This window comes from Protopterus annectens, chromosome 2.part1 (genome assembly GCF_019279795.1).
Source record: "Protopterus annectens isolate FY-2018-M chromosome 2.part1, PAN1.0, whole genome shotgun sequence".
Classification (NCBI taxonomy): domain Eukaryota; kingdom Metazoa; phylum Chordata; order Ceratodontiformes; family Protopteridae; genus Protopterus; species Protopterus annectens.
This window is the reverse complement of record NC_056729.1, coordinates 671,430,733-671,446,599: the sequence shown is the minus strand read 5'-3', so window position 1 is coordinate 671,446,599 and position 15,867 is coordinate 671,430,733. Positions and strand designations below refer to the sequence as shown.

The window sequence follows — 15,867 nt, the reverse complement described above, 5'->3', positions numbered from 1 at the left end:
GGCATTTGAGGCAGGCCCATCTACTACTTGGGTGTCCCCTCCGGCCAACCCCCTTGTGGACTTAATTACCACCAGGGCGTGGAAGGAGCCCGACATCGTGGAGCCAATACCTAGGCGTCCCGACAAAATACTGAGCCCCCCCCACAGGCAATCGTGGGCCAAAGGATCCCCCGTTGATGCCATGTTGGTGGTGGCGGCCACCATGAAAGAACTCGCTCAGGAGAGTTCTCTGGTCCACCCGCCAGATAAAGAATCTCTAGCGTTGGACCGCGGATGTTTGCTTCAGCGACCTTTTCTATAAGGGCGCTGAACTATATGGCACATACCATCAGGCTACAGCGAGACTTGATCAAGGAATATGCTGCAGCCCCCCAGAGTCCATGTCGGTCGGAGACAGGAATGTGTTTACGACACGAATGGCCGCTCTAAAATCCATCTCCAATACGTCTATGCGGCTCCTCTCTCATGCTTCGGAGGGAGCCGCTAGAGCCAGCGGAACAGGGGTAGTCTTATGACATCACGCCTGGCTCCGTCTTTGCGACTTCATGGATCCCTTCAAGGCGTCTTTCGCGAACGCCTCCTTTGACGGTTCTGCTCTTTTCGGCAAGACCGTTCGCGATACGCTGGTCCAAAGCGAAAAGGACGGGAAGATGCTGTCTGCCGTCAGAGTCCGCTTCTCTAGTCCCCAAAGATCCTTCTCCAGGAATCAGAGGGGACAAAAGAAGCTGTGGTTCCACAAGTCTCAGCAATCCCATCCAGCTGCGGACCACTCGTCCTCTAGAGGCAGAGGACAACAAGGTGGACGCCGGCCCAGAGGCAGAGGGGGGCCGCGTAATTTCGGGTCTAGAGAACCTTTCTTGGACAGACCCGCGCAACAGCCCTAAGGGCTTGCCCAACTGTCCCTCTCTGCAGGCAGTCGGGGGGTGGTTGACGGAGCACCTGTCAAACTGGAAGTCCCTTACAATGGATCGATGGGTGCTCCGTATTATTTCCAGAGGTTACTTCATTCCTTTCCTAAATCTTCCCCCCAAAACCAGACACCTCCCCGATGTACCACCCGATCAGAGGGAGGAGGCGGCTTTAGAAATTTTAAAGCTGCTAAGAAAAAGAGCCATCCAGCCCGGCCCCCCAGATCAGTCCGGATTGGGTTATTACTCAAGGTTCTTTTTGGTGCCAAAGAAAACTGGGGACCTCAGACCCATTTTAGACCTTTCCGCTCTGAACCTGTTTATACCCAAGGAAAAGTTCCGGATGTTCACTCTTCAATCTATCCTCCCCCTTTTGCGGGAGAACGACTGGATGTGCTCCATAGACCAAGGATGCGTACTACCACATTTTAATGGACAGATGATCCAGGAGGTTTCTCCGCTTCCGGCTCGGAGCCAGTCATTATCAATTCAGGGTTCTTCCATTCGGCCTCACTTCAGCCCCCAGAGTGTTCACCAAAGTCATGGCGGTGGTTGCTGCCCACCTGAGACTTCAGGGCATTCAGGTCTTCCCGTACCTAGATGACTGGCTCCTTACCGCGACCAACAGGCATCAGCTCTCAGTAGCGAGAGATTACACACTGACTCTAGCCCACAACCTAGGCATTTCAGTAAACCTGAAGAAGTCCTGCCTGTGCCCTACTCAAGCCCTGGAATTCATAGGGGCCAGGTTGGATACCCGAATCTCTCGAGCTACCCTAACGTCAATCAGACTGAACAGCTGGTCTTATCGGGTGTTAGCCCTTCTACGGAATCCTTCTCCTCCAGCGGAGTTAGTCCTGAGGGCACTAGGGTCTATGGCAGCCGCAATCGGTCTTTCCCTCCATGCCCTCCTGCAAATGCGGATATTGCAATGGACCCTTCAAGTCCAATGGTCCCTCTTGCTCCACCCGTTGAACACGCCCATACCGTTGAGCAGAGTTTGCAGGGACTCCCTTCTTTGGTGGTTGCATGCGCAGGAACTCAGAGAAGGGAGGCCCTTTGTGATCCCCCCGGTCGAAGCCACGTTGACCACGGACCCTTCTCGCCTCGGGTTGGGGGGGGCATTGTTCAGGCAGATCCGTTCAAGGCACGTGGACTCCCCTAGAGACCGCATTGCATATCAATGTTTTAGAGATGAGGGCGGTGCTTTTGGCATTGCAAGCCCTCCACGACCTTCTTCCCCTAGGGACTATTGCGATCCAGACGGACAACATGTCTGTAGTCTGGTACATAAACAAACAGGGAGGAACCAGATCTTACCCCCTGTGTCGAGAGGCCATGAGAGTTTGGGAATGGGCGATCTCCACCAACCGCTTTCTGGTAGCAACGCAAATCCCGGGACGATCCAACATATTAGCGGACAAGCCAAGTCGGGTGCTCCTCACTCCATATGAGTGGTCTCTGAATCCATCTGTTGCGAAACAGATCTTCCACAAATGGGGTCAGCCTCGCTGCGATCTTTTTGCTTCTCCTTTAAACACAAAATGCAGCGAGTACTTCGCAATAATTCCCCCCAGAGGGGAAACCCCCAGAGATGCTCTGGTCCATGCTTGGCCTCCCGGGCTCCTTTATGCTTATCCTCCCCTTCTTCTCATGATGACGTTCATTCAGAAAGCCTGTCAGTTAAGGAGCAGAGTTATCCTCATAGCCCCATTCTGGCCTCGGCAGATCTGGTTCCCCTTTCTGCGGTCTCAGTGTGGCTCCTCCGTGGATTCTGGATCCCAGTCCAGAACTGATTTCTCATCCCGCATATTGCCCAGCGCCCAACCTGGTCAGCCTCAAGCTTGCGGCTTGGCTGATCCAGTTCCATTAATGGCTAGGACTCCCGGTATCTCATCTCCCGTTAAGGCCATTCTGGTTGCGGCTCATAAGCCATCTACCAGAAAACTTTACAACAGTAAGTGGAAACGTTTTTCCATTTGGGCAGAAGATAAGGGCTTGGACCCATTTACTGTCCGTATCCCGACCATCCTAGACTTCCTCTCATTAATCTTTCATCAGGGAGCAAGCGCTTCTACGGTTAAGGTACAATTGGCGGCCATCTCCCATTTTCATGTGGGTGATGGCATAGGTTCCTTAGCATCTACAAAGTTGTGCAAAACCTTCTTACGAGGCATCTTCCTTCTAAATCCACCAATAAAGTCTGTGGTTCCCCCATGGGACCTCACTCTAGTCTTGCAAGCTTTAAGTCCACCTTTTGAACCTGCGGCATCAATCCCGTTGAAGTTCTTGTCATGGAAAACAGCCTTTTTAGTGGCCATTACTTCGGCCAAAAGGGTTTCAGAATTACAAGCCTTGTGTATGAAGCCTCCTTACCTTATCTTTCACAAAGATAGTGTCCCTCAGGACTAACCCGTCTTTCTTGCCTAAGGTTGCTTCAGAAGCAAATATAAATCAATCAATAAATTTTCTGGTGTTTTTCCCACATTTCAGAACAAGGAAGAATACACATTACACAAATTGGATGTACACAGACAGCTGCGTTTCTACTTGCATAGGACTAGAGAGTTTCGCAAGTCGGACCAGTTATTTGTCTCGTATGCAAAATCAGCCATGGGTAAAGCCATTTCCAAAGATAATGTGGCAAATTGGATTCGTCAGTGTATTATTCAGGGGTATATATCGTCTGGCAAACCAGCCCCGGTTAATATCCGTGCTCATTCTACAAGATCTGTAGCCACTTCAACAGCCTTCTGGTCTAGGGTTCCAGTGGACGACATATGTTCAGCGGCTACTTGGTCCTCTTCTCATACGTTCATTTCTCATTATAAATTAGATGTGATTTCGAGAAGTAGGGCTTCTTTTGGCTCCGCGGTGCTTCGGAATATCCTTCCGTAAGGACAACCCAGGTTCTCATAAGTAGCTGGGGACTCTGTCCCACAGGTTGCAGAGCAAATGAAGTAACTACTTCAGATAAAGAAGTTATGTACTCACCATAACGTTCCATCTGAGTAGGTACTTCATTTGTCTGCAACCGACCCCCCACTGCCATCCTCCGAACCTTTCGGGATTTTCTGATCACCTTTGCAGTTGATTGTTCATGTTTACAGGTTGGTAAGGCAAAAAAAACGATCTGAGGTAATGTGGTTGGTAGCAGGGGATTATGGGTAGGGGGAGGTGCTAGGAGCTCGGATCTTGGAGCTTGGTAAGCTGCCGGCTCGGATCCGAAGTCAGATCCGATACCCACAGGTTGCAGACAAATGAAGTACCTACTCAGATGGAACGTTATGGTGAGTACATAACTTCTTTTTTCCTGCCAATTTACTGGTTAATTTATAATATGGCTGCTTGTGGAAGTTTTCTTACACTGAAGAAGGCTATGTAATTTTTGCCGAGACCGGTCTGTTGTCATTAAATTTGGATACTACACAGCACTTTGTGCTGGCCTTTTTTTTTTTTTTACTTTTGCATTAGTTTTTGTTGACGTGCACTTGCCGTACTTGCTGAGGGCAGCGTGTCGTGTTATCAGTCTTCTTCCCAAAGTTTGCAAACAAAGGAGAGTACTGTTTACACTTGTTGGACGTCCATAGACAGTTAACGTTTTTATTTGGACAGAATGAAATCTTCTAGAAAATCAGACTAACTCTTTATCATTTTCAGGATCCAGACTGGGGCAAACCTGTATCAGTGACCTTGTCAAAATGGCTTAGAGACTGTATTACCTTTATATACAATCAAAATTAACTCAAGCTGCCAAATACAGTTAGAGCTCATTCTACCAGATCTATTTCCACTTAAGCGGTCTTTCATTCTAGGGCTTCTATGGAAGACATGTGCAGCTGCAACTTGGACTACTCCACATTCCTTTATCTCCCATTACAAATTAGAGATGGTCTCCAGGGGGCATGCTTCCTTTGGCTCTGTTGTGCTCGGGAGTATTCTTCCTTAGGGCCGCCCAGGATCTTAAGTAGCTGGGGACTCTGTCCCATCAGTCAAGAATGAATGAAGATTGACAATGTCAGATAAAGAAGTTATATTCTTCCCATAATGTTCCATCTGTGTTGATCTTCCTTCATTTTTGACATCCCACCCTCCTACCCCCTCCAAAGGACTCCTGGAGGTTCTGACCTAGTCCTGGGATGTTATAGGGTTTGTACCTTAGACAGGGCTTCTGTATTTTCTTAACTCTTAAGCAAACTCGATCTGAGGTAATGGGAAGATAGGCATTGTGGGTAGAGCCTGAGCTCGAGAGTTTTTGGCTGGCGCGAGCTATTGTATAACGGCAGAGTCAGTTCCAAGAAATCGGAACTGACCCCATGAGTCAAGAATGAATGAAGATTGACAAGGATGGAACATTAGGGTAAGAACATAACTTTTTATAGTGTTTGAAATAGTAGCTAGGTACATATTTTAAGTTTTTAAGAAAATTCTTTGTGAAATTAATACATGTTTTAGTAATCTTAGTGTAGGGGCATTTTTGAAGAAAGCTTGTGCTTTGTGGCTCTTAACCATTGCGCTCAAAACTTGCTTGAGTAATTTAGTCTAAGGTAACAGAGTAATTTCACTAGTATACAATTCCCTGTTGTCTGCATTTGTTCATCAGACTTATTTCACAGTCTCAGTATTTACAGTACTGCAAAGAGCAGGAGGTTAAGCACCTTAGTAACCACATTCTACTTTTGATTTGTTAGTTGTCATCATGCAAAAGAAACTCTGCCTCAAAAAAGGTGTCACCATCTGCTACATCTACGCCTGCCACAGGAGAACAGACTGCAGTAATAAGGACTGTTTCTGATCCTGGAGTTTCTTCAGCATTAGATAATGAGGTACTTGCCTTCTGCTTACCAGGCACAGTTTAAGACTGGGACACATTGTTAGCGTTTTAGGCGGTCTGTTGCCATTGTCACTGTTTGCTTCTTAACTCCTTGATTAGTAAATCCCATGCTGTTTTGCCCTCTGTCAGTGCCATTGTAATGGTTGTCATTTATTTTATGTATGTATTACTTCATCTGTTTATTTTAACTAAAAAGTAACTGCTTCATTTTAACGTAGGGGAATGCATAGACTGGCTGTGAATCATTGCACATCATCATCATCTTTCGGCCGCACCCGTTAGGGGTCACCACAGTGGATCATCTGTTTCCATTTCTTCCTGTCCTCTGCATCTTGCTCTTTCACACCAACCGCCTCCATGTTCTCTCTCACCACATCCATAAACCTTATCTTAGGACCTCCTCTTTTCCTCTTACCTGGCAGCTCCATCCTTAGCATCCTTTTCCCAATATACCCAGCATCCCTCCTCAGCACATGTCCATACCAACGCAGTCTCACCTCTCTTGCTTTGTCTCCAAACTGTCCAACCTGAGCTGACCCTCTAATATACGGATTCCTTATCCTGTCCATCCTAGTCACACCCAGTGCAAATCTTAACATCTTTAACTCTGCCACTTCCAGCTCTGACTCCTGCCTTTTTGTCAATGCCCCATCTCCAACCCATATGACATAGCTGGTCTCACTACCCTCTTGTAGACCTTCCCTTTCACTCTTACTGGTACCAGTCTGTCACATCACTCCTGACACTCTTCTCCACCCCTTCCACCCTGCCTGCACTCGCTTCTTCATCTCTCTGCCACACTCACCATTACTCTGAACTGTTGATCCCAAGTACTTAAACTCACCAACCTTTACCAACTCTACTCCCTGCATCCTCACCATTCCTCTACCCTCCCTCTCATTTACACACACACATTCTGTTTTAGCCCTGCTGACCTTCATTTCTCTCCTCTCTAAAGCACATCTCCACCTCTCCAGGGTCTCCTCAACCTGGTCCCTACTCTCACTACAGATCATAATGTCACCTGCAAACATCATAGTCCATGGGGCTTCTTGTCTGAAGTCATCTGTCAATCTGTCCATCACCACTGCAAATAAGAAAGGGCTCAGAGCTGATCCTTGATGTAATCCCACCTCCACCTTAAACGTATCTGTCACTCCCACCACAGTCCTCACCAATGTCACACTACCCTCGTACATATCCTGTACCACTCTTACATACTTCTCTGCCACTCCCGACTTCCTCATAATACATACAATACCACAACTCCTCTCTAGGCACTCTGTCATATGCTTTCTCTAAGTTCACAAAGACCCAGTGCAACTCCTTCTGACCTTTGTATTTCTCCAACAACACTCTCAGAGCAAACATTGTATCTGTAGTGCTCTTTCCTGGCATGAAACCATACTGCTGAGCACTAATCATCACCTCCCTTCTTAACCTAGCTTTCACTACTCTTTCCCATAACTTCAAGCTGTGATCAATTTTATCCCTGTGTAGTTACTGCAGCTCTGCACATCACCCTTATTCTTAAAGATAGGTACCAAAACACTTTTTCTCCACTCCTTGGGCATCCTCTGACTTTCCAAAATTTCATTAAACAATCTGGTTAAAAATTCCACTGCCATTTCTCCTAAGTACCTCCATGCTTCCACTGGTATGTCATCTGGGCCAACAGCCTTTCCATTCTTCATCCTCTTCATAGTTGTCCTTACTTCCTCCTTGCTAATCTGTTTCACTATCCCCACATCATCCAACCTTCTCTCTCTCTCTCTCATTCTCTTCATTCATCAGCCCCTCAAAGTACTCTTTCCATCTACTCAACACACTCTCCTCACTTGTGAGAACGTTTCCCTCACTATCCTTTATCACCCTTATCTGCTGCACATCTTTCCCAGCTCTGTCCCTCTGTCTAGCCAATCGGTGCAGGTCCTTTTCTCTCTCTTTAGTGTCCAATATCTCATACAACTCTCCATATGCCTTATCCTTAGCCACCTCTCTCTTTGCCATGCATCTCATCTCCTTATACTCGTGTCTACTTTCTTCATTTCTTTTACAATCCCACTTCTTCCCAGCCTCTTCCTCTGTATTCTCTCCTGTACTTCCTCATTTCACCACCAGGTCTCCTTGTCCTCTGTCCAGATGTCACACCAAGCACCTTTCTAACAGTCTCCCTTACTAGCTCTGCTGTAGTTACCCGGCTATTCAGTAACTCTTCACTGCCTCCCAGTGCCTGTCTTTAACTCTTCAATGAACTCCACCTCACAATCACCCTTTTTTTTTTTTTTTTTTTTTTAACTTCCACCATTTAATCCTTGGCACTGCTTTCACACTCCTCCTCTTCTTGATCACCATTATCATCCTACAGACCACAGTTCTATGCTGCTTAACTACACTTTCCCCGTCACCACTTTGCAGTCTCCAATCTCCTTCAGACTGGCCCTCCTACATAGGATATTATCCACCTGTGTGCATCTTCCTCCACTCTTGTACGTCACCCTATGCTCCTCCCTCTTTCTAAAATACATATTCACCACAGCCATGTCCATCCTTTTCGCAAAATCCACAATCATCTGACCTTTTGCATTCCTCTCCTTAACACCATACCTACCCATCACTTCCTCATCCCCTCTGTTCTCTTCACCAACATGCCCATTGAAGTCCGCTCCAATCACTAGTCTCTCAGCCTTGGGTACGCTCACCACCACTTCATCCAACTCGCTCCAAAATTTTTCTTTCTCATCCATCGCACACCCAGCTTGTGGAGCATATGCACTAACAACATTCATCATTACACCATCGATTTCAAGCTTCATAAACATCACTCTATCAGACACACTCTTCACCTCCAAAACATTCTTGGCATACTGTTACTTTAGGATAAACCCTACACCATTTCTCCTGACATCCACACCATGATAGAACAATTTGAACCTGCCTCCTATACACCTGGCCTTACTTCCCTTCCATCTGGTGCCTTGCACGCACAATATATCAACCTTCCTTCTCTCCATCATATCTGCTAGCTCTCTCCCTATACCAGTCATACTGCCAACATTCAAAGTTCCTACCCTCACTACTACACTCCTAACCTTCCTCCTCTCTTCCTGCCTTCAGGCATGTCTTCCCCCTCCTCTTCTCCTTCGGCCAACAGTAGCCCAATTTCCGCCAGCATCCCATTGCACATACTATGACTTAAAACTTCTGAAATTCAATAAAATTAACGTATATCTGAAGTTGAACTCAATTTTACATGAAGGGCAAATTGTACCATTCTTATTGTGAGATGTTTCACACTTTTCACCCTATTACCTTGCATTATCAACTCTGAGATCAATGTATGTCAGAGAAAGGAGAATGTCCTTCACTTGATGGAAACCAATGTTGCATTAACTCAAGTCAACAGTAAAGGAAAGTTCTCAAACTTGTCTGGAGATTGGACCCAGGACCCACCCACATTCTTTTCAGTTGTCACTGCAACTGGACTAACCGAGTTGCTGAACAGTCAGGAGCCTGGTTCCTCCAAGGGCAGTTCCATACGCATCCTGGGTTCATTCTCAAGACCGTGTGCAGAATTTTATTTTCCTGTTGTCATTAATACAGTACTAGGTTCATGGATTGTATTGTGAATTAAAAAAGTAACACCAGGCACACTACCCTAATATAGTGGTACTATCAGGGAAAGGGTTTTTCATAACTTAATGTGTGAAGTAGGGGTAGGACTGCACACCTTACTCATGTAAGCTAACCCTAACCCCAGCCTCACACATTGGCTTACAAAATAAGCCTCCCATAAAAATACAGTAGAGTCGATTATCTGAGTTAATTGGGACCTAGGGTAGTTGGGATATTCAAACATTTTGGCTAATCAAACCTATAACTGAACTCTTCAAAAAAAAAAAAAAATTTCTCTCCTTGTAGGGAATACACTTTCAACAAATTGGCAATTCCAATTGGCAATTATATAAATACTGTATATAGCTTTCTATATCACTACTCTTTGCTAATAGCTCTCTTACTATGTATGTATACTATGAACTGCGCTCACGTTTTTCCTTTTCTTCTTTGCACCATTCGTTTGTTACTCCTTATTATATAAAAACTCTTGTTATTCAAAATGTATAATTCTATGTTTAACTGTATAAATGTAAAATTCTATGCTTGTTTTTGTTGTATATTACATGGAGCTTTTCTCCCCGGGCCTCCACTGAAAACGGGCCTTTTGGGCCCAGTGGACCTCCCCGGTTATCAAACTGGAAATAAATAAATAATAAATTCCAATGGGCAGTAAATAATCTGAAGTAGTTTCATTTGGTCTTCAACCTATGGGATTTGGATCCAGTACGGATCCGACTTGGCTGTATACCCCAGCATCGGAGATGAAATCTGAGCTCCTCCCCTACCCACAATGTGTCTCTCCCTTCTTTCCTCAGACCTTGTTTGCCGCTCATTAGAGCAGCATGGATCACCACTTTCTGAGCTTCTCCAAGGTTGTTTCTCAGAGATTATCAGCTTATTTCAAGTAGGTTGTTTGGGGGTTTTCTGTCAACCTGATTTTCTTCATGTTTCACTGTTGCAGTCATTACATTTGGGTAATCTGCTGGCAGATTGCCCTCAATCAGTCTGATTAACAAAGTCTTGGGTCCTGCGTCGGTTGCTGTCCCTTCTTCCATGACGTCAGTTTGTAAGGGGTGTAAAACATGCAGCCGACACCATTACATCAGTCTTTCTTGCCGCGCAGTGCCCGAAGCAGAAGCAGTTCACAAGTGCCGGTCGGCCGACTCCTGAAATTGTCGTTTTTGAGTTTCAGAACCAAAGTCTTCAACTAAAAGCTAAGTACCCCGTTGGGGAAACTTTTTCTTGCTCCTTACCAATGTCAGTAAAAGTTAATAATTGCATTACTTGTGGGAAGCAAATACCTCATAAGGATTTTCATTTGTACTGTATTCCTTGCCTAGGCCCTGACCACAGCGTACCTTGCTGTCAGTTTTGTGCTAAATTTAACCAACGCATTATTAAACGTTGGGTTATTTTTGCTTCTAAATATTTTAGCTCACGATTTAATTATCCAGAAATGTCGGTTAGCAATCCGACTACCGGAATTCCTGAAAAACGCAAAGAAAAAGACAGGCCGTCGAGGTCCAAAACTGACGACGCTTCTCCTAAGCCAGTCGCCAGTTCGCCAGTACTCAGTCAGGTGCTTTCGCAGCCCCTGATACCCGCAACTTCTGAGTCGCAGGCTTCTACTGAGACTCATTCGGAGTCCGGTATGCCTCGAGATGCTTCAGTTATGGAACCCGCATACGTCTCTACCTTAGATGGGCCTCTGTTCAGGCACCGGCTTCTGAGGGTGTTTTAAGTCCTACAGATTTGTATGTTAGACCGATGCCATCTTCAAACCTAAGGCCAAAATCTAAGTCTATGTTTAAAAACCGATGCCTGGGCCATATATGCAGGCCCCTATGCCTAATAAACAAATGATCAAAATGGCTGAAGATTTAATTACTCTGATCAGGGGTAGCCAACTCCCTCCTTCTAAGAGGCCTAGGCAAGACATTGATTATGAATCTTCTGAACAGGATTTTATTTCTTCTGACTCTTCTAATGAACAGGATTTGTCTATACCTACTTATGAGGACTCTGATGCAGAAGATTCCATTCCTTCTACTTCTCGGACACTGATGCAGAAGATTCCATTCCTTCTACTTCTCCCCTGAGGAGTTTTCTTTTGGGGAAACTTTACATACCTTAAGGGAGCAATTCCACTGGGAAAGTCAGGATTTCTCTGACTCTAAAAAGAGACTTGGGGATTTTCTTCTTGCTCAGCATAGGCCTTTGGCTATACCTCTTGTTCCGGACATTGTTGTTGATGTTTTTTCAGAATCTAGTATGGCTCCTGAATCGTTGCCTCTGGCTCCTTGTAAGCCAGACAGATACTACAGGGTTCCTGACTCCCACAAATTATTTTTCAAAAATCCTATTGCAGATCCTGAAACCATTTCTCAAGGTCCCAAGGGCATTAAGGCCTCTACTGCTAAAAGTCCTACCCCTTCTGATAGAGATTCCAGGGCACTGGATAGATGGGATAAGAAGGTTTACACTTGTGCAACCTTGGCAATCAGGGCTTTAAACTCAGTTTCATATGCTTAAATATCAACAGCATATCATGGGTCTGCTTAAACAGAAAATGATGATAATTTCTGACTGTGTGGAAAATAAGGACTTACAGGATTTATTGCATTCAGCTGAACAAGTTGGAAAACATACTTTGTAATGTGGTTTTGATACTTTGGAGGCCTCTTGCAGGGCTGCTGTAACTGGGTCTGTGCTAAGGAGGCATGCTTGGCTCAAAGAGCAAACTCTGCCTGATCTTGTTAAAGCAAAATTGTTGGATGCTTCTTTACAACATGACCGTCTCTTTGGTAATAAGGCTGAAGAAGTTTTAAAAAAGATGGAAGATAAAGCTAAATCTATGCAAACTGTGAAAGAGTCTTACAAGTGCAACCTCCTAGATTTAGTAGACACTGGCTTACTAAGAAGTGGTCCTTTCCAGTTCTTTCGAGAGCCACTCAAGTCAAACCCAGACATTCCAAAGGCTCCAGGTTTCAGTCACAAGGGACTTTTAGAACAAAACAATGGGGGGCCTCCACCTCCAAATCTGGAAATAACAAGGCACCTCCCTATGGTAAAAAGTCTCAATGACTTCCCTCTACACTCACCAAGCAGTTACCGTTTAGCCGCCCCTTTGGGAGGAAAACTGGCACTTCATGCAAGAAACTGGCAACTTATAACCCAGGATAAATGGGTTTTAAATATAGTATCCCAGGGATACAGATTTAATTACCACAAGTTGCCAATCACAAATGGATGGCCAGACCTGCCCCCAAATCAGTGGGCAGAGGCCCAGAAACAAGTACTGTCCCTCATGAACATGGGGGCTATTCAACCAATACCAGAAGAGGAAAAGGGACAAGGTTTCTATTCAAGACTTTTCCTGGTACCCAGAAAAGACAAATCATGGCGTCCATTTCTGGACTTATCTATTCTAAACACATTTCTGAACATTACAAAATTCAAGATGCTGACTCTTCAACAGTTACTTCCTATGCTAGGCAAAGATGCCTGGTTGGTAACTCTAGACTTAAGAGGCTTACCTGCATATCCCAATCAGGAAATCCTGCAGAAGATCCCTCCGCTTCAAAGCAGGTTACATGCATTGCCAGTTCTCTGCACTGCCCTTTGGCTTATCTACTGCGCCCAGGGTCATTACAAAGTGCCTGGCTCCAGTAATTGCATTTTGCAGGCAAAGAAATATTCAGATCTATCCATACTTGGACGATGGTCTAATTCAGGCAGAAAACAAGGACATTCTTCTAAAGCATCTGGCGTTTGTAAAAAGGGTTATAACTTGTCTAGGGTACACCATAAACGAAAGGAAATCACAATTGGTACTCTCTCAAAAAATTGCATTCCTGGGTGCAAGCTTGAATTCAACTGCCCAGATGGCTTACCTTACGCCAGAAAAGCAAATTAATTTTGGTAACTTACTTCAAGCAGGTGGCAACAAAAATCCTGCTCTCTGCAAGAGAAATTCTGCAAGCCTTTGGGGTTCATGGCCTCCTGCATTCTTCTAATTCCATATGCAAGACTGCATGTGAGGAAACTTCAGTGGTACCCAAAAAGTTTATGGAGTCAACACTGTCACAGCCTGGAAACAATGATTCCTATCATACCTTGCCTGCAACTAGAGTTCCTATGGTGGGCAGAGGCCTGCCACCAAAACAAGGGACTGCCATTCACTCCACCCCCTGCCGCCCAAACCTTAACTACAGACGCATCAGACTATGCTTGGGAGGCTCATCTGGCAGCGAAGTGCATTCAGGGCAAATGGAGCCCAAATCAAATGCACCTTCATATCAATCAGAAAGAGATGCTAGCTGTACAGAATGCACTGACAGCCTTCAAGGACTACTTTCATCCAGGACAATTAATGATAAAGACAGACAACACCACAGTTATGTGGTACATGTAGAAGCAGTGGGGTACTCACTCTTACCCCCTTTGCAGACTAGCCATGGCATTGTGGAACACTGCCTTGACCTACCAAATACAACTACAAGCTCAATTCCTGCCAGGAAAGCTGAATACTCCGGCAGACCTAAGCAGAAATCTCATGGACCCACATGGATGGAAACTGGAACCACGGGTTTTCAACCTGTTGACACGCAAATGGGGGAGTCCAGACATAGATCTTTTTGCCTCACCCCAGAACTATCAGTTGGACAAATTCTGCACAAGAACTCATCACAAAAAAGCCTTGAAAGTGGATGCTCCATCATTCAGCTGGAAAAACCCATCAGTCTATGCTTTTCCCCCACTGCCTCTGCTTTCCAAAGTTCTACTAAAAGTCAAACAGGACAAACCAAAAAGGATTCTGATTGCTCCAGACAGGCTTCGCCAACACTGGTACCCACTCCTGCGCAATGTCACACCTTCCACCGTGGCACCTGCCTCAGACACCTTGCTTACTGTCTCAGCAGAACAACCAAATTCTGCACACACTGCTCCAAACTTTGAATCTTGCAGCGTGGCTAATCACCCTTAGCATCCCTCAACAAACCTGTGATGGATGTCATTTTGGAGGCAAGAAGGCCTAGTACTAGAAAGTCTTATGCTGTCAAATGGAAAAGATTCTGTGCCTGGAATCAATCAATAGGAATAAGCACAGCAGTGCCCGATATTCCTCAGATTTTGCAATACTTGACTGAGATGCTTCACAGGGGCCTGTCCTTTTCCATAAAAATCCATGCCTCAGCCTTTTCAGCTCATTACAACACAGAACCTCCCCTTGTCTCTCATCCTCTGCTAAAGCAGTATCTCAGAGGGGCCAAAAACTTAAAACCACCCAGGAGAGCTCCAAACCCTGCCTGGGACCTCAATTTTGTATTGGAAAAACTCACTCTCCCTCCTTTCAAGCCAGCTGCTACTGCAGACTTAAAATTTCTCTCCTGGAAAACAGCTTACCTTTTAGCAGTTAATTCGGCTAGAAGGATTTTTGAATTACAGGTTCTTATGGCAGTGGAGCCTTTCATTATGTTTCATGCGGACAGGGTGTCTCTCAGGACCCTTCCATCCTTCATGCCTAAGGTGATATCCATTGCGGCTCTTAATCAGACCATTCATTTGCCAACTTTCTTTCCCAATCCACAGGACAAGGGGGAGAGGATTCTGCATTCATTGGATGTACACAGACAATTTGATTTTATTTAAACAGGACAAAATCTGTAAGAAAGTCTTAACAACTACTGGTGGCATTTGCTGCAGGGGCAGACGGAAAGGCTATTTCAAAGCTGACTATTTCCAAATGAATAAGTCATTGTATTTGCTTCTGCTATATGCACCATAGTAAAACTATCCCCCAGGGGATCAGATCTCATTCCAGCAGGGCTGCATCTACTTCTACAGCCTTTCTCAGAGGTGTTCCTACCAGGGATACTCTAGAAGCTGCTACTTGGAGCTCAGTTCATACGTTCACCAGACATCATTTACCTTTCTTCTCCAAATCCATAGCTGGCTTTGCCACTGCTGTCCTGCAGGGCCTTATAGCTGGTCCTAATGCTGTATAAATCCGTCCTCCCAACCATAGCTTTGAGAATCTACCCAAATGTAATGACTGCAGCAGTGAAACATGAAGCACATAGTACAGTTGTGTACACTTACCATAAATGTAGATGTTCGGGTGTATTCACCGTTGCAGTCCTGGTTACCCTCCCTCCAGCCCCTCTGTTTTTCTCTTTCTATACCTCTACTTTATTTTACTATGCTTAAAAGCCTTTTTGGTGTATTTGCTTTTGTTTGGAGGTATATTTTTTGTTTTTAATTATATATATATATATATATATATATATATATATATATATATATATATATATATATATATATATATATATATAAAATCATATATATTTTGCTCCCCATTTGGGGGGTCACCTGACTTCTTTGGCAAGAAAAATTGATGCATGTTTTATAGCCCTGACGACCTGACGTCGTAGAAGAAGGGATAGCAACCGACGCAGGACCCAAGACTTTGTTAATCAGGCCAACTGAGGGCCCGCGCAAAAAAAA

The 15,867-nt window shown here is 45.0% G+C and overlaps 1 protein-coding gene across 1 annotated transcript in view; it reads left to right on the top strand.

Moving 5' to 3' along the window:
• PCM1 (pericentriolar material 1) overlaps positions 1–15,867 on the top strand; it is a gene marked incomplete at its 5' end in the record, with an annotated part of 3,258,627 nt that overhangs the window by 668,517 nt on the left and 2,574,243 nt on the right. The window contains one exon of the mRNA XM_044063494.1: positions 5,600–5,734. Coding sequence (XP_043919429.1) covers positions 5,600–5,734 — 135 coding nt within the window. The remainder of the gene's footprint in view (positions 1–5,599; positions 5,735–15,867) is intronic.